The sequence below is a fragment of the Bactrocera oleae genome, chromosome 3 (assembly GCF_042242935.1).
Source record: "Bactrocera oleae isolate idBacOlea1 chromosome 3, idBacOlea1, whole genome shotgun sequence".
Classification (NCBI taxonomy): Eukaryota; Metazoa; Arthropoda; class Insecta; order Diptera; family Tephritidae; genus Bactrocera; species Bactrocera oleae.
Window position 1 is genome coordinate 68,567,134 of NC_091537.1, and position 17,557 is coordinate 68,584,690.

A 17,557-nucleotide genomic window follows, 5' to 3' on the forward strand; every position below is an offset into this window, starting at 1 on the left:
ATCAACAACTCAAGTTGACGAAAATTCAAAAGAATACCTTAATTCACAATTAAGGAAATTTGAGGAGTTAGAAAAATGCCCCCTCATATCAATTACAACCCCAAAGGATCAGTATTGTGAAGACTTCCACAAAGCCACAACTACTCGATCAAATAAGGGCCGGTACGTCATACGACTACCACTAAACTCCCAAAGTTCCAACACTCCACTAATTGGCAGAAAAAACCAAGTTAGAGTCCCTTCTGACAAGATCAGGTTTAAAAACACAAATATGTAACTTTTCGACCCCGCAGGATGGCTTCTGCCAATAATGATACAAAAATCCTGCTTCAAAAATCTTGAGTTATGTGGCGCGCTACTACTTGCCAAAATCGCACTTAACATAACATATAACAAAATTGTCCAAAGATTGTCAAAAATCGACACCTCTCTTACTATAGTGCCTGATAGTTGACAACATTTTCATAATGTATAAAACTTCAAAAATAAAGTTAAGGGATCACCATATTTACAATGTGATACAGTGACGCACCCAGACTTACAAAAAGCAAAGGTCGCACTTATCGCAACTATCTAAGCGCTTATCAAACGGGTAGTTTATAGGAAACACTTGTAAAAGTTGTAAGTCTCAGTTCAAAAAAGTGAGGGAAACTCACAAATCTCACTCTCGCAAGATCCCTCTTCAAAAGTTTGAAAGAAGCACCCATTCTGGCCATATCTGAGCCAGGCGTGGAGTCGCTATCCTCATAAGCCGATAATAAAGAGATTGCAAATAATTGCTGATAATACAGAAAAGGCAAATCATAAACAATCGGCATAAAAAATCGATACAAGAAAAAAATCGTAAATACAATCACTCCTTATTGTATTGCCAACTATAAAACCAAAAAAATTGTCAGAATTTAGTTGCGTATCTCAAGTCTATACCACAATACAAATCGCAAGCAAAACCACTTGTTCTTGATAAGTTGATTAAAACCAAAGTTGCTTCTTACAGCTAATATTCGCGCCTCGGCTACTCCATCAACAGTACGCCGAAATACATTCAACAGCACATATGTGTAATACTAGGCAAAATATTCGCCTAGGGGGCCCAGGATGTTTAAATGAGCTAAGCCTCAGTACGACCACTCTCTCCGGTAACAACTGGCGCACCCTAATGCAACACACCACACCAGAGAACAATCACAGGTTCTCACCACTCGATGAAAACACACCATAACACGGCACCTGTACATCTAACAAAAGAGACGGGATCATCGCTCTCACATCAACATTCGCTTATCGACTACGGGCCTGAGCGCCACATCATCTTTCGCTTTCCTCAACCTTCGCCTTTATCAACTTCATTTTTGGATATAAACGTCCTCACAACAATCCCGCGCGCTCCGGTCAATTTAATACGACACCGATGCGCTACTTTGAACAATTATACACTTACTCGATACATTTACTTGTGTAAAATTAATTTAAAAAAAAAAAAATTAAGTCAAATAAAGTGTATACGTCTAAAGCGCTGTCATTTTTCTTTGTGAAAGTTCAATAGGGGAATATAGTTGGCACCCCAATTATTCACTTTTGATTTGACAATAGGTGCTTCTAATCATGGCTTAGGTGCTGTTTTGTCTCAGGAAGGGAGACCAATTACTATGATATCAAGAATTTTGAAATTCGAGCGAGAATTTTGCAACAAACGAGAGAGAGCTACTGGCCATAGTGTAAGCATTAAAAAACCTTAGAAACGACCTCTATGGTGTAAGGTACTTAAACATTTTTACAGATCACCAACCGCTAACGTTTGCGGTTTCAGATAGGAATTCAAATGCAAAAATTAAACGTTGGAAGGCGTTTATTGATGAACACAACGCTAAATTACATTATAAACCAGGAAAGAAGAAGTATGTGGCTGATGCTTTGTCCCGACAACATGTTATTATGATGGAACAGGACCCAAATTCCGATTGTGCAACGGTTCATAGTGAACAGTCATTAATTTACACTATAGAGGCTGTTGAAAAACCAATAAATTGTTTCAGAAACCAAATTGTTATAGAAGAAGCTGAGAATGCATCTAAACGAACTTTTATTATATTTGGAAATAGAACAAGACATGCTATTTCTTTTCGTGACAAAAACACTATTTTAGAGACTATTCAAGATCTTGTCAACACTAACGTAGTGAATGCAATCCATTGCAGTTTGCCTATTCTAGCCTACATCCAACATGATATAGTAAAATTATTTCCAAATTTATAATAAATTTAAATATTGTAAAAAATTAGTAACTGATATATTTGATCCAAATGACCAACTTGAAATTATTATTACGGATCATAATCGTATTCACTGCGCTGCAGAAGAAAACGTGAAACAAATTTTGAAGGATTATTTTTTTCCAAAACTGCAAAAACTTCCAAAAAGCAAAAGAAACTGTCGAAAACTGCAAAATCTGTTCAAAGTCAAAATATAATAGGCATCATCAAAAGCACAAGATCGCTCAAACGCCAATTCCATCGTGTATAGGAGAAATCCTTCACATCGAACAAAACGGCGCATATTTTAACTAAATCCGATCACTGTAACACTTTTTATAAAGCATTGAATGAAGAGCAAAAAAGCGGAAGGGAAATATTTGACAACCTTATATTTTCTACAGATTCCAAATATTTTTTAACTTGTTTGGACAAGTTTTCCAAATTTGCAGTTGTGCAAACTATAGCATCTAGAACAATTGTTGATATAAAATCTCAACTTTTGAATATATAATATTTCCTAAAGCTAAAGTGATTTATTGCGATAATGAGAAGTCATTAAATTCCCATACAGTCAGATATCTTCTTACTAACAGATTCGGCTTCGAAGTTGTTAATGCTCCACCACTCCACAGCGCATCTACTGGACAAGTAGAACGCTTCCATAGTACATTGGTAGAGATTGCCAGATGCATAAAGTTGGAAAGGAGCATTGATGACACTCGGGATTTAATTTTATTGTCAACTAGATAATACAATAAAACAATAACCCCCCTTTACGAAGAACAAATAATAGAAAAGGATTTGGGAACTACAGTTCTTATTAAAGGGAGGGTGGTCCATAAAGACAATTTGAAGTAAATTAAATTTTTATACAACATAATGCATTCAAGTGAATTTAAATATTAAAGTATGCTACACTAATTGCTTAAATAGTTTTCTCTGATCTGTATTTATACTTAAAATTTCAGCTGATTGTAAACTGAGCTTTTCACAAAAATGTACTTTATGTAAGCAACATTTTGTAATTGTATTAAATAAGTTTGGTAAACATTTTGTATTCTACGATTAGTTTTAAGAATGTATTAGAAAATATTTAAACTAGTATGTAAGACAAATTGTACGAACCTCTACCGCTTACTCCAGAAGGAATATATTATAATTTATATAATAATTTTAACTTATTGCCATTAAGAGATCTGACGAGATGATGTAAACAATTATGTTGACCACTATTAGTTTATCGCTCTATATTGTATTTTATTAACCGCATTAAGCTGCTACTCTTGTAACAACATTGGAGATAAATGATATTTAGGAACGAGGACGTTCCTCATTAAGAAGGAGAGGAGTTAAGCTGCAATGGCCACCCACGCATTTTATCTACCCTCTGTTACAATTATAGTATCATGACTTGCAGTGCAAGAGTGTGTTGATTGCTTGGAGAGCGTGGAGAGTAACAGTGGTAATGCTAATAGATGAATGAAGATCTACATTAACAACAAAGAGAGAAAGCGGTAGGCCGACTCCTATTGGAGTATGTTCTGAACAGAACAGTGTGTCTAACGGAACGACAAGGTTACATCTCATATTATGAAGTACATCTGATATTATAAAGCACGTCACATATTATAAAGTACAAAAAACCAAATAAATTAATTAATTTAACTTGTATACTAGTCATATGGTGTCACTCTAAGTTTTTTTTAAACTTAACAAATTATTCACAATCGTTATATATTTACACAATTTTCTTTTGAAAATATAAATATGTACTTTACTTGACCTTGTGAATTGGTTAATTAAGTACTGCAGGGTTTTCATATGTACTAAGATTAAATCAAACATCACATTTGCGAATATTCTGTAATTAATATTAAAATATTAAGTCTAGATATATACGCTTGAAGTAGCATTTTATGCTCTACATACATAATATAATTATTTTTATGGTCTGTAACTCTATGTGTTGTCTTATACGTTACAAAATTTAGTCGGTGTGATTCAGTATATATGCTGTTCAATAATAATAAGTTTAAACTTACATTAACGATAACAGCAGCAATCCAGTTAAAAGCTTTAATATGCGTAGAAGTATTCAGCTGCTTTTCTTTCTCAGCAAAGTTTTTTAAACAAATTATTTCATTTAACACTCAAAAAATCTGTAATAATAGAAAACGTTATAGTAACAAGAAGATTGTAATGATTTTTTGTAACAAGTAACACACCTTTCCACAAATTCAACCACAGGAAATAAAAAAAAACCCACTCAATCTGCAACTGTTGTTGTTGTTGTAGCGGCAGAATTCGCAATCTGGAACTCTTTTGGAATGCTTACACCTAATCAGGATACAAGTAATCCTGCAGTATGTTTTGAAATGCAATCTTAATTTTACCACGATCACGTCCGTTTAATTTTTGAATATCAGGCAGTAAACTCATTAGGAACATAGCGTCCGGATCTGTTTTGCAGTCACATAACTCCACATGTGACTGAGAAGCAGGCGGAGGCGCTGAAGTATTCGCTGCATTCATTAACGTTGGCACCGATACCGCTGTACTTGCAGCAGCACTGCTACCTAAACCAGCTCCAACAGTGCCAGACGATATTGAGGCGATTTCTAAACGATGATGCGAGTTACTACTGCCACTAACGCTATGATGACTATAATTGTGTGTGTGATGACTAGCACTAGTGTGGCGTTGGTGATGCTGGTGACTCATAGCAACCGAAGTTGTTGCACCCTGGTTACTTATACTCGATGTACTACTCGCATTCACATCTGCATCGTTATTTGGATTATTTGTCAATGCATTGCCTATATTGACGCCAGCGCCAATACTGAGGCCGACATTGCCAGAATTGCTTGTTGTAGTGCTGACCAATTCCATGGGTTTCGCCAGCGTTGGTCGTACCAAGGAAATGTTTGTATGTGTTGTTGCTGTGCTGACTTGGGAGCTATGCATGCGTGTATGACCACTAGCGCTAACCGGTGGTATAGAAGGAGCACTAGGGTGTGTGTTAGTATGCGAACTACTACCAACTGTGGTAGACAGATTAACGCTGCCGGCAGTACCACTAACAATTGCATGTGTGCTACTTATGCTATCTTGCGAGCGCGGTCGCTTGACGCGAAATTCATCTTGGTATGAGCGTGATTGCAAACGCATAAACTGTTGCATGCGCAATTGTGCACGCCTCTCTTCTAATGGTATGGTGGTGGTGCTGTTGCTGTTGGCATATGAATCCATCATGAAATTACGCATTTCCATCTCTTCAAGTTCATTATCTTCTTCCTCGTGACGCTCAGCAGCGATTTCTGGTTCATAATCATCAACGTCCGATTTAACATCGTCACATTCGGATTTAATGTCATTATTGAGCGGATGTATGTGTGGGTCCTTAGGGCGAAAACGGTTTCGCTGCTCGTCATCTATAACATCTTCTAAATCGTCGGAGTTATTTGGCTCGGCATCATCAAAATATTCCAAGTAATTATCGATGGGTTGCTGATGCGTTTGTTGTGGATGTAAAATTGACGAGTGTACTTCGCTTGTAACGTTATTACAGCTAAGAGCGGCAGCTGCATTGGCGGCAACTGCCGCTGTGCGTTCTCGTTGCAAACGATCGGATAAAGAGCTGATGCGCACTAAGGCATCCTGTACTTGTGAGTCAAGTGATTTGGGTTGTGTATGTTTTCTATGAACATTTGAATAAAAAACTTTTTTATTACAAAACAATAATCTCAAATTGTACTTACTTTCTTAGATAAGGATGTAAAAAAAACATACGATCGAAATAAGTCCAACAAGGCGGTACTTTTTCTTCAAGATAATTTGTGTACTCGCGCCGAAAGGATATACGCAAGTTAGTCCACTTTGCAAGGCTAGCGCCAGCTAAAAATCAAATTAGCAATGTGCGTGGTAAAACTACGCAGTTTTGGTTTACTTACGATTCTTTTCAAGTTTTTGATCAACTTCACGCCAGAAATTTTCTACATATGGTCGACAAAAATAATATTTATGGCGCGGATTATAAATGGCCTCATCATGTTGCACCATATCGATCAACTTAAAAACTTCTTCAGTTAGCCAACGTGAGGATGAACACGAAGGGACGCCAGTTACGTTTGCATAGTAATCATTCGCCATACCTTTAAAATAATGAAACTAAAAAAATTTTTCGCTGAGTAATTAATATTCGATACCTACTTCGCTGTAAAAAATATCTCTGTTCATACGATTTTTACCGCAACCACTTTTTGCAAGTTCCAGTGTTCAATTCATTGGATTTTGCATTCGTCCGGCAAATGATTCGATAAAAAGAAACGGTAATGTGACAAAAACAAAACAATTGGAAATTAATAACCAACGTGTGGCCAGACTGAATTAAAACGCTTTACACGATCTTTTGGAATAATAGAATAATTGAATTCACTAATTAATTGGTTTTTTAAGCAATACTTTACTAAACAATTTAGAAAAAATGTATTTTTCAATTGTGTGTTTGTTATTTTAATTGTGTGATATTTGCAAATATTTCCAAATTTTTACTTGAAATGGCTAATTTCCTATTAGGCGCCAGATGTCAGCAATGCTGCCAAACCAGCTGACGTTCTCTACCTTTTGACATTTGGCGCCAAAACAAGCGTTTTGCCTTCATTTCTTGTGCAAAATTTGCGAAAGTGATCATTTGAAAAATTTACATCGTGTCGTTTGGTTGTGAAATCTAGCGTTGGGAGTTAAGTAAAGTTGATTTGTCTAATTGTTGTATATCTTTGAACACAATAAACCGGCACAATGTTTGAAGCGCGTCTAAATAATGCAACTACACTCAAAAAGATCTTGGACGCCATCAAAGATTTGCTAAACGAAGGCACTTTCGATTGCAGCGATTCCGGCATACAGGTTGGTCCACAAATTACTGATATTGTGTATTACTAGTGCTAATTATTAAATTTTCCGTTGCAGTTGCAAGCTATGGACAATTCTCACGTCTCACTTGTCTCGCTAACGCTACGCTCAGATGGCTTTGATAAATTTCGTTGTGATCGGAATCTTTCAATGGGCATGAATTTAGGCAGCATGGCTAAAATTCTAAAATGTGCCAATAACGATGATACTGTAACCATTAAAGCACAAGATAATGCAGATACAGTAACATTTATGTTTGAATCTCAAAATCAGGAGAAAGTCTCGGACTATGAAATGAAATTGATGAATTTAGATCAAGAGCATTTAGGTATACCGGAGACGGACTATTCATGTGTTGTACGCATGCCCGCAATGGAATTTGCACGTATTTGTCGTGATCTGGCACAATTCAGTGAATCTGTTGTTATTTGCTGTACAAAGGAAGGTGTAAAATTCTCTGCATCCGGTGATGTTGGTTCGGCTAATGTCAAATTGGCACAAAACTTAAACGTTGACAAGGAAGATGAAGTAATTGTAATTGAAATGCAAGAGCCTGTTGTATTAACGTTCGCTTGTCGTTACCTGAACGCATTCACAAAGGCGACACCACTCTCTAATCAAGTGCAGCTGTCAATGTCGGCCGATGTGCCGCTAGTTGTTGAATATCGTATAGCCGACTTGGGGCACATACGCTACTATTTGGCGCCGAAAATTGAAGATGATGAGAATTAGTTGTATATGCGTATATCGATATGTTGGTTGTACGGTCACGGTGTAACTAACTTTTCTCGATTTGATGTAAGAAACTATTAAATATTAACTAATTTTAAGCACTAAAATATGTAGTACGTCATTGTACTGATGCTTACATTGTAAAGTGATCGCTTAGGTATAATGCAGTTAAATATCTTTAATTTTTTGAATGTAGCAATAGATATTTCAAAATAAATTTTATATGCATATTCAGTACACTTTTGGTGTTTAAAATCTGATATACATATGTAGTTACTCTACTGTGCCCAAGGGTATACCATTTTTGTAGGTTTGCAAGTTCTTTAAAGTATGTGAATTGGAAGCTTCAATAGCTGATTGTAAAGTTGACCGAACGGAAGCTATAAAAAAAAAGATATAATTTTTAAGCACTGTTAAATTAGGTTCTTATAGGGAAAAGTTTTTTATTTGACGAGATATCTTTACGAGATTTGGCATAGATTATACAAAGCAACGCAATAATCTCCGAATAAATTTATCCGATCCGAATATAGCACATAGCTGGCATCCAAATTGAATGACAGTCGGGTCATAATAACCGGAAAGAGGCCTGCATCCTTTATCCAGCCAAGGACTGGCTACTGTTGTTGTAACGATTACCTAGTCCCCGTTTGGGTGATAAATTCCAGATTCGTTGTCGTCGAGGTCATCTAACGGGAGGCCCAGGTAACGAGCTGTTTCGACGGGTTCGGACCATAGGGAGAAGGGTGTTAGATGAGCGGGGTTTGTTGGGCATGCAAAGAGGTGGTTAGTGTCATGCGGAGACTCATTGTACGCAGGACATGCGTTTGGTATGTCGGGGTCTATTCTAGATAAGTAGGAGTTTAACCTGCTACAGTATCCAGAACGAAGTTGCGCGAGGGTCACTCTGGTTTCGCGAGGCAACTCGAGCTCTACATCTGCTATGGGTGGTGGTTTGACTCGTAATACGCCATTCACTGAGAGGGAGTCGGTGAAGGTGTTGATGGCTCCACTGTGAATGGCGGTCAGTGCCTGTCTGAAGTTCGTTGCGCCCGAAGTCCGGTCGGCGTACTGTCTAATATCGTCGACGTAATCAAGGAAAGACCTCTTGATGTTCCTAGGAGGCGGCTCCGCTACAAGCAGGCGACTACAGAGGTGGTTTCTACGAAAACACCCCAGCAGAAACTGCTTGGAGAGGAGCTCGTTATGTTCCTTAACCGGAAGCATATGGGCCTCACTGTGTAGGTGTTCGATTGGAGACATCAAGAGACATCCCATGACAGTCCGGAGTGCAGTGTTCTGCCAGATCTGAAGCTTCCTCGTCTGCGTGGCACTGCATCCAGGCGACCATATTGGGGCTGCATAATTTAGGACCGGCCGGCCGATTGCCCTGTATGTTGCCAGCATCGTTTCTTTGTCTTTTCCCCAAGAGCTGCCGGCAAGCGATTTGAGGATTTTGATGTGTGGGGAGTGAAGGAGCAAAGAGATAGCTGTTTACTGTCGAGCACATGCCATCGATTCCATTGCCCGACGTCAATATCGTGCAGTCATCAGCGTACGAGGTCACGGAAATTCCCTCTGGTGGTTGAGGGAGTTTAGAGATGTAGAAATTAAACAGTAAAGGGGAGAGGACACCATCCTACGGAACCCCCTGTTTAATTCTTCTCAGTTTGGAGTTTTGACCTCGAAATAGTACGGATGATTGCCGACCACTCAGGTAGTTCATGGTCCACCGCTTCAGCCCTGAAGGGAGCGTAGATTGTTCGATGTCCTCGAGTAGCGTTGTGTGGTTGACTGTGTCGAAGGCTTTCGACAAGTCCAACGCTACGAGGATCGTCCTCTTGCATGGTGGCTTCTGGTTTAGGTCATGAATTATCTGGGCGTTTATGACGCTAAGTGCTGTGCACTTTCCGGAAGCCATGCTGATGTTCTGCTAGGCTGAGGTGGTGAGTGAACGTCGGGAGTAACAAGGCTTCAAGTGTCTTCACTACTGGGGAAAGTAGAGTTATCGGGCGATAAGACTTCCCTTTGTTGGCGGGTTTCCCAGGTTTCAGTAGTGGGACCACTCTTCCGACTTTCCACACATCGGGTATTTGAAGAGTGGCCATCGACAAGTTGAGGACCTTGGTGAGATAGTTTACTTCCGTCGAGCCTAGATGTTTTAGCATCAGCATGCTTATTCCGTCAGGGCCAATGGATTTGGACGATTTGGCCTTTGTGATGGCAATCTGAACCTCCCCATCGGTGAAAGTAAGTGGCGCGCGGTCTTTTGGCATTTTGCGCAGCCGTCGGGTAACACATCGTTTGGCCTTGTCAGTCGAAGGGTGCAGTGTAAACTGCCGGCTAAAATAGCTCGCGCACTTCTTCGGGTCCGAGGAGGCATGGCCATCGAATTGAATTTCAACCCGATCGTCATGTCTCCTCGGATTTGACAGGGCCTTAACAGTAGCCCAAAGCTTACTCACACCGGTGGAGAGGTTGCAGGACTTCAGATGCTCTATCCATTTTGTCCGCTTATGATGGTTTACCATTTGCCGAATCTCCAAATTGAGATCCCTTATTCGGGGATCACAGGGATTGGCATGGCGTAAGGTGTCGCGCTCATTTGCTAGTACAGCTGCTTCGGCTGGGAAATTAGGGCGGAGTGGGTAGTGCGTTGAAGGTGCTCTCGGTCAACAATTTCTATTAAATTGATTCATTTTTTGAATTTTTCTTTATTTGTACTGGACAGCGAACCGCTATGTAACGGTCAATGTTTGAAATAAAATGCATATTACAACATAAAACTTAATTCTAGTTAACATTAACTGATTGTATGGAAAAATGTAATAGTGTGCGAAACTGGTCAATTTCAAATGCTTGTGAGAGCACACACTATTCAACAATGTAATTGGGATGCACGACCAATAATGGATCGTCTGGCTCCTCCGTTTCGTCATCGGGACGACGCGGACTTTTACCCGGTTGTCGCAATTCGGATGTCTTTAATGGTATTATCACTTGATCGTGATATATTAAACGATCGATAACTTTCTCAATTAAATTTTTACGTGAGATAAGTTCCTCTTCGGTTTCAATTTGATCCGCGACTTGTACCAAATACCATGTAACAACATCACTGCGTTTCATACCCGAATCGATGCCTTCTGTCTCGCAGCGTGCCTCCTCATTACGCATATGCAATACCAACATAGTGGATAGATTTTTGTAATCTTCAAACGATAGCGTGAGCTTTTTCTTTTGCAGCACGCTACCGCTTGCCTGAATACCTTCTTCTGCTTCGGCACCTTCGGTGGTAATCGTATTACTCGCACCATTAGCAGCACCGCCATTATTTTCCATATCCATATCAGCCACATATGCATCCTCATTGCCCTCATCATCATCCAAATGTATATCGGGCTGTTCGACACGTATAATTGATTTGTTCAATAAACGATAGGCTTCTTTAACATGCCTTTCTTGTACTTCATTCATGCACTCCAGTTTGGCCATGGCCTCGCTCAGACGTATCATCGACTCCAATTGACGTACTGTGATACGCCATGTACTGCGGCCGGCAATACCGGTGTCGCGTTGACGTAAGTGACCATAGTTCTCCACAAGCAATTTCATTGCTTCCTGACCGATAATCGGTTTGAATTGACGGGCAAATGTTATGTAGCGCAGCACTTCTTCGCGCGTGTACGCACACTCAACGGAATCCTCAATGTTCGAGTGTAAATCCACAATTTTGCGCGCAATTGCATAGTCCACCACTTCGTTGCATTCGTCGACGAGTATAAAGAATAAATCGAAACGTGACATAATTGGCGCCGACAATTGTATATTCTGCTGTAAACTCTTTGTACGGTCATAACGGCCATTAATGGGATTGGCGGCAGCTAAAATGGAAGTGCGCGCATTTAAGGTGGCACGCACACCAGCTTTTGCTATGGAAATTGTTTGCTGTTCCATCGCTTCGTGTATGGCGACTTGATCGCGTGGATCCATCTTATCGAATTCATCAATGCAACAAATACCATTGTCGGCCAACATAAGCGCACCGGCTTCGATGACAAAATCGAAACTCTCCTCATCACGCACCACAGCGGCGGTAAGACCAGCTGCGGAGGAAGCTTTGCCAGAAGTATAAACAGCGCGAGGCGAAAAGTCGGCGACTTGTCGCAGAAATTGTGATTTTGCCGTACTGGGATCACCGACAATACATACGTTGACGTCGCCTCGCAAAGTTGTTTCTGTAAACAATTAAAAGGTTATATTTTATATATACTTAATATTAAAAAAACAAGAAAAAAACGTTAACTACGTTTGCACCGAATCTATAATACCCTTCACAGTTAAAAAAAGTTTCTTTACAGGAACTTGATTTTAATTGTAGCTATATGCTATAGTGGTCTGGTCTGAAGAATTTCTTCCGAGGTTGTAGCCTTGTTTGGGGGATAATTCTCGCCAAATTTTGTGAAAAAATCTCGTAAAATAAATAAGTTTTCTAAACACGGAATTGATTTTGAACGATAAGTTTGTATGAGAGTTATATGCTATAGTAGTCCGATCTGAACAATTTTTTCGGAGATTGCATCGTTGCCTTGGATAATGATGCATGCCAAATTTCGGGAAGATATCTTGTCAAATCAAATTTTCCATACAAGAATTTGAATTTAATCGTTCAGTTTCAATGGCAGCTGTATGCTACAGAGGTCCGATATCGGGTTCCGACAAATGTGCTGCTTCTTTGGGAGAAAAGGACGCCTGCAAAATTTCAGATGGGTACCTCATAAACTGAAGGACAGTTCATGTATATACGAACAGGCAGACAGATACGGCTAAATCGACTCAGTTCGTCACGCTGATCAATTCATGACATTTCATGTTCATGCTGTTCAGGGTTTACGAATTTTACTTACTTTCATGCGTAGTCTTGCCCACACCACCGAATAACTGCAACAGCACGCCACGCTTAACCTCATCATTACCGTAGATGGAGGGAAACAGACTGGTGATGAGGTGGTTATACAAAGTACGATCTTTGGACATTTCGTATACCTTATTCCACTCGGCATCAGTCATTTGTTTTTTCATATCCTCTGCTGTTACCTCGGACATAGGCAAGTCGGTGCCACCAAAACGCGCTGTTGTTGTTTGAACACTGCAAGCCAAGAAGGACATGCGATAATTGAGTTCACGTGTGCCCAATTCTTTTAAACCTGACACACCTTCCGGACCATCGCCTGGCTTATGCCGCGAACCCATATCAGCTTTGGCGCCCGGCATATTTAAGACACCTACATCGGGTACGACTATTAACGTACCGGTGAAATCATAACGATCGCCTGCTTGCACAGTTTCAACTAATTCTGAACGTAAAATGATTTCAACCGAACGTGGTATACAGCCACGCGGCAGCTCTGCTTGCGTTTCCTGTATGCGTATCTTTTGAAAATCAACAAAAAGCGATTTCTCCACATCCAGCATGAAGCGTCGCCGATTACTGCACACAGGATTACGACAGATGGTTGGATTGGTAAACTTGAATTGTTGCTCCACATTGCGTATTTCAGTTTGGCAATCCATACACATGAATGTGCCAGACACCAGCTCAGGATGCACTGGATGTGTACGTACCACTTGACCAGATATGCGTATCAATGTGCCAATCTTTGATGTGGTTAAGTCACGCACTTTATGTCGCGTTGGCACATCAGTAAAAGAGATGTAACATTCTTTTTCATTCTTCAAACCACAACGATCCTTAACAAAATTTGAAACTGACTGGCACAGAAATGGGTAGATGCTATAAAAAAAAGGGTTTTCAAAAATTGTACGTTTGTTTAAACACGCACACACGCACAAACTTACCGATAGTATTCTTCGATAATTGTTGTAGCCAAATTTTGATTGTATTTTTCCACATCATCGAAAGATACCTCTAGTGTATAGCGATCTGGCGATTCCAGATCTGCCGCAGGTTTCACATATTTAATTTCACCATCTTCCTTAAACCTAAAGTAAATATGGTTTGGTTTTATACACTTCTGCTTGTTTATTAAAGTCGTCACAAAATCACTGGTTCGTCCACTTACTCCTCTAAGAAATCCTGAAAGAGTTTTTGACAACGCAAGCCAACTTCATCTTTTACGCGTAATTGTCCGATTTGTGCGTCAGCTACATCCATTGCAATGTTTTAATTTGGCGTTGTATTATTTTGCCAATTAGCTGCTTATTTGAATTATATATGCACAAAATTCTAAACACGATGAACCCAAATTGAAAGCTTTGAATGATGGTATAGCATTTGACAGCGCTGGCATTTGTTTTGGCGCGCACATGAAGACGCTGATAACACTGGTCAGAGAACGTATATCAGAGAACGTAAATTACGTTCTCGGCTGGTGTTGTCATTGAAAACTAGGTAGCACTGCTAAAGCGTTGCACCAGAGAATGTAAATTAAATATTATTTATATTACGTTAAATTATATATTATATATTATAATAATATAAGTTCCAAGGTTAAATTTTCGGATCATTTATCTATGATAAGTTCTCTGCGTCGCACTGTCACACTTGATGGATAAATTAAAATTGAAATAAGCGTCAAAATCTTATTTTTTTATTTATACACAATAATTAAAAAATCATACAATTATTGTATTATTATTATTTCTTTCCGCCAAAATATTTTTGCCGCTTTAAATATTATAAAATTAGTGGGAACTAAAAAGAATAAATAACAAGTGTTCTTTATTGTAATACAAAATTTGTTGGTGTTTGTATATGTGTTATTTTGTTCAATGAAATTGTAATCAACGCAATGAAAAGCCAGATGTGAATTTTGCATATCTATGATGATGCGCACGAAAACTGCGGCATATACAAAAGAATATAATATGTTCTATCTATCATCTACAATATAAGCAATTAGAAGAATTGGATAATATGATAATTTCTAATTAGTTAAATTCCTAACAATTGTTACTTCTTATCTGAGATCCTTCCTTAACTCTTTTTCTGTACCCGTACTCCTCGTGCATGCCACATCTCCAGAGTTATCAGAAATCCACTCTCGAAGCTTCCAAATATTATTGTAGTAAACTTTAAATATTGTGAAACTGGCTACGTAGATTTCATTCCACTCTTAGTCATTATCGAAACAATTATCCGTTGAAAATGCGTTCAATATCTTGTGAGAGATATTTTATTTGAAGTTTAAATCACACGAATCTCCGACAAAAGCTGATTAATTTAATTAAAACATCACACAAATTGACTAACACAAAGAGTTTAAAGTCGTAATCGTTATATATATCCGATATATTGGGGCTAGGGAATCGTCTGCACTGATTGAATTGACTTTTGACTCAAATATACTGGGGAGCATGTTTCTATGCAGTTTTATAAAGATAGTTCATCTACTAACCTATATATTCAGCTAAAGTCTGCTAGCATAATGAAAATTGTTATATGTAATAAATGATGCGGTAATTCGTGGACTGATTTTAAGATTTTCGGCGCTAAGCTTTAAAAAATCGATTATTATAGGTGCTCTTAATTCTGTCAAAATATCTTACATACATATGTTATTGACCGGTATAAAGTCAACCCAAAGCTTGAAATTCTTATATTTGGTATGGAGAGCTAGGGATAGTACTGACCCGATTTTATAAATTTTTAGCATCACGACATATTATTACTCTGAGTTTTTATTATTATTACGCTCTGAGTTTCATTAAGATATATCACAGATTGACTGATATATGTATGTTTATGGTATTATGTCAACCTGTTGACTAGGGGAAGTACTCACCCGGTTTTTTTCATTTTAGACACAATGACGCAATGTTATTAGACGTACTCTGAATTTCATTAAGCTGAAATATTGACCATATAGGTGAAGTATAAGTATAGGTATAGGTTGATACGCTTTCACCCATTTTTTGCACAAGGGCACATTAACAGAAAATGATTCTTTAATAATGTATCATAAGAATATTGGAATAATGATACCCACCAAATTTCATTGAAAATGATCGAATAGATCTTAAGATATTGAATCATGTGGCATGAGAAATTTGATTCTTCTGACGTGTGTTTAATGAGTTATTTCACTTATAATCTAATTTCATATTGGGAGGCGAGGCCACATCCAGTTTTTAAAAAATACAGATGCCCCTTCCAATTGCGATTCGCTGCATTTACAGTTATGTATATATTCATTTTGTATAATTTTGTTTTGTGTGTTATTATCGGGCACATTTTATATGTTTATTATGTGCTTGTTTTAGGAGCCAATTTCGATTAATAGTTTGTTTTTGACATCAGAAAAGGTTAGTTTCGTTTTTGTGTGGTCTTCGATTTTTGACTTTTGAAAAGATGAATCAAAGAATATGTGTTAAATATTGCGATAAAAATGGAACTTGAAATGTTGACTGTCCCATTCGGTGAGTCTACTTTGTCTCAAAAAAGTATTTATAAATGTGAAGGTTTTGCTCACTGCTTGATGGTGTGATGTATCATGAGTTCCTGCCAAAAGGTCGTACAGTTAATAAGGAATACTACAAGGAAGTGAAGCAATACAGTTCAAACGATTGGAATTGTGGAAAAAGAAATGGTGGATTCTGCATCACGATAATGCACCAGCTCACACATCAATGCTTATTCGTGACTTTTTACCCAACAACAAAACTGCAACCATGCCTCAACCACAGTATTCAACCGCTTTGGCTCCATGCGTTTTTTTTCTATTCCCAAAACTGAAGAAACCAATGAAAGGAAAGCGTTTTGCCACAACAGATGAGATCGAAGAAAGAGCTGATGGCCATTCCGAAAAGCACATTTCAGAAGTGATTCGAGGACTGCAAAGAGCGTTGTCATACGCGAATTATATTACTTTAGGGGGGGATTACTTTGTAGGGGACAAAATATATATTGATAATTAAATAAATACTTTTCAAAAAAATTCAAAATTCACCTTTTCCTTTGAACACACCTCGTATATTTAGACACATTTCAGCTAAGAAATCATAATATTGATAACATGGTATAAGGACATCTCTTCCCGTTAACAATAGGATTGAGTGCTGAAAATATACTTGTTCGTAATACAAGTTGATTTTATACCACCTACATATAAACAAAGTTCGGTTGCAGGCGAGCGCCTTCCTTACTTCTTCATTTTACTTATTTCTTTACATGCGATAAATTTAAAATTTTTATTGAATCTGGAAAGTGCTACTTGTTGTTCTACTTAATGATGGCTCTGCGGAGTTTTGCCCAACTTTAAAACACTTATCCACACACAAGCATATACATACATACTTATGTATATATGTATTAATAGCTTCGAACGCAAATGTTGTAATCGCAAGGACAAAACGTAAATAATAACAACGGAATACTGTCGTTGAAAGGATAATTTATGTCCATGAAATGAACCGTACAAATGTGTACATATATATTTATAAGTAAATACAAATATATGTACATAGTAATTTGTGGTTGGCGTAAGCGTTCGCTAACTTTTGGCGTTAGTTGCTTATATATATTATAAAGCTTCGTTGTTAATTAACATTCTCTCATTTACAGTTAAACTAGCAAACATGTACAAATATATATATATATGCAAAGAACAGCGGATATCACCTAACAATTTAAACGATTT

At 38.2% G+C, this 17,557-nt stretch overlaps 3 protein-coding genes across 8 annotated transcripts in view; 1 reads left to right on the forward strand and 2 right to left on the reverse strand.

Annotated features, from left to right (window-relative positions):
- LOC106617689 (uncharacterized) overlaps positions 1-6,586 on the reverse strand; it is a 54,896-nt gene extending 48,310 nt beyond the window's left edge. For 2 of the 6 annotated variants that reach the window (XM_070106788.1, XM_070106787.1), the window contains exons 1-5: positions 6,465-6,577; positions 6,206-6,422; positions 6,014-6,149; positions 4,481-5,952; positions 4,298-4,414 (exon numbers count right to left, since the gene is read on the reverse strand). In XM_070106788.1, the coding sequence (XP_069962889.1) occupies positions 4,593-5,952; positions 6,014-6,149; positions 6,206-6,422; positions 6,465-6,491 (1,740 nt within the window). In that variant the 5' untranslated portion in view covers positions 6,492-6,577 and the 3' untranslated portion in view covers positions 4,298-4,414; positions 4,481-4,592. Of the gene's footprint in view, positions 1-1,013; positions 4,117-4,296; positions 4,415-4,480; positions 5,953-6,013; positions 6,150-6,205; positions 6,423-6,460 lie in introns of those variants that run through there. The other 4 variants (XM_036361778.2, XM_036361784.2, XM_036361785.2 and 1 more) reach the window with 4 other exon arrangements.
- Positions 6,587-6,904: 318 nt separating this feature from the next.
- PCNA (Proliferating cell nuclear antigen) lies at positions 6,905-8,137 on the forward strand. The gene is made up of 2 exons (XM_014235050.3): positions 6,905-7,160; positions 7,224-8,137. The coding sequence occupies exons 1-2, from the start codon at positions 7,053-7,055 to the stop codon at positions 7,896-7,898; spliced, it is 783 nt and encodes a 260-aa protein (XP_014090525.1). The 5' UTR covers positions 6,905-7,052; the 3' UTR covers positions 7,899-8,137.
- Positions 8,138-10,577: 2,440 nt separating this feature from the next.
- Mcm6 (minichromosome maintenance 6) lies at positions 10,578-14,224 on the reverse strand. Its single transcript, XM_014235047.3, has 4 exons — positions 13,982-14,224; positions 13,758-13,901; positions 12,806-13,692; positions 10,578-12,136 (listed from the first exon to the last, which is right to left on the reverse strand). Exons 1-4 carry the CDS (start codon positions 14,071-14,073, stop codon positions 10,773-10,775), a joined length of 2,487 nt encoding a protein of 828 aa, XP_014090522.2. The 5' UTR covers positions 14,074-14,224; the 3' UTR covers positions 10,578-10,772.
- Between the last annotated feature and the right edge of the window lie 3,333 nt (positions 14,225-17,557).

Excerpts from the sequence above, each read along its gene's own strand:
- PCNA (XM_014235050.3), top strand. The coding sequence starts at position 7,053 with ATGTTTGAAGCGCGTCTAAATAATGCAACTACACTCAAAAAGATCTTG. Across the intron at positions 7,161-7,223 it reads GCAGCGATTCCGGCATACAG|TTGCAAGCTATGGACAATTC; the intron begins GTTGGTCCACAA and ends TTTCCGTTGCAG.
- Mcm6 (XM_014235047.3), bottom strand. The coding sequence starts at position 14,073 with ATGGATGTAGCTGACGCACAAATCGGACAATTACGCGTAAAAGATGAA. Across the intron at positions 13,693-13,757 it reads ATTATCGAAGAATACTATCG|CATCTACCCATTTCTGTGCC; the intron begins GTAAGTTTGTGC and ends TTTTTTTTATAG. Across the intron at positions 12,137-12,805 it reads GGGCAAGACTACGCATGAAA|AAACAACTTTGCGAGGCGAC; the intron begins GTAAGTAAAATT and ends AATTGTTTACAG.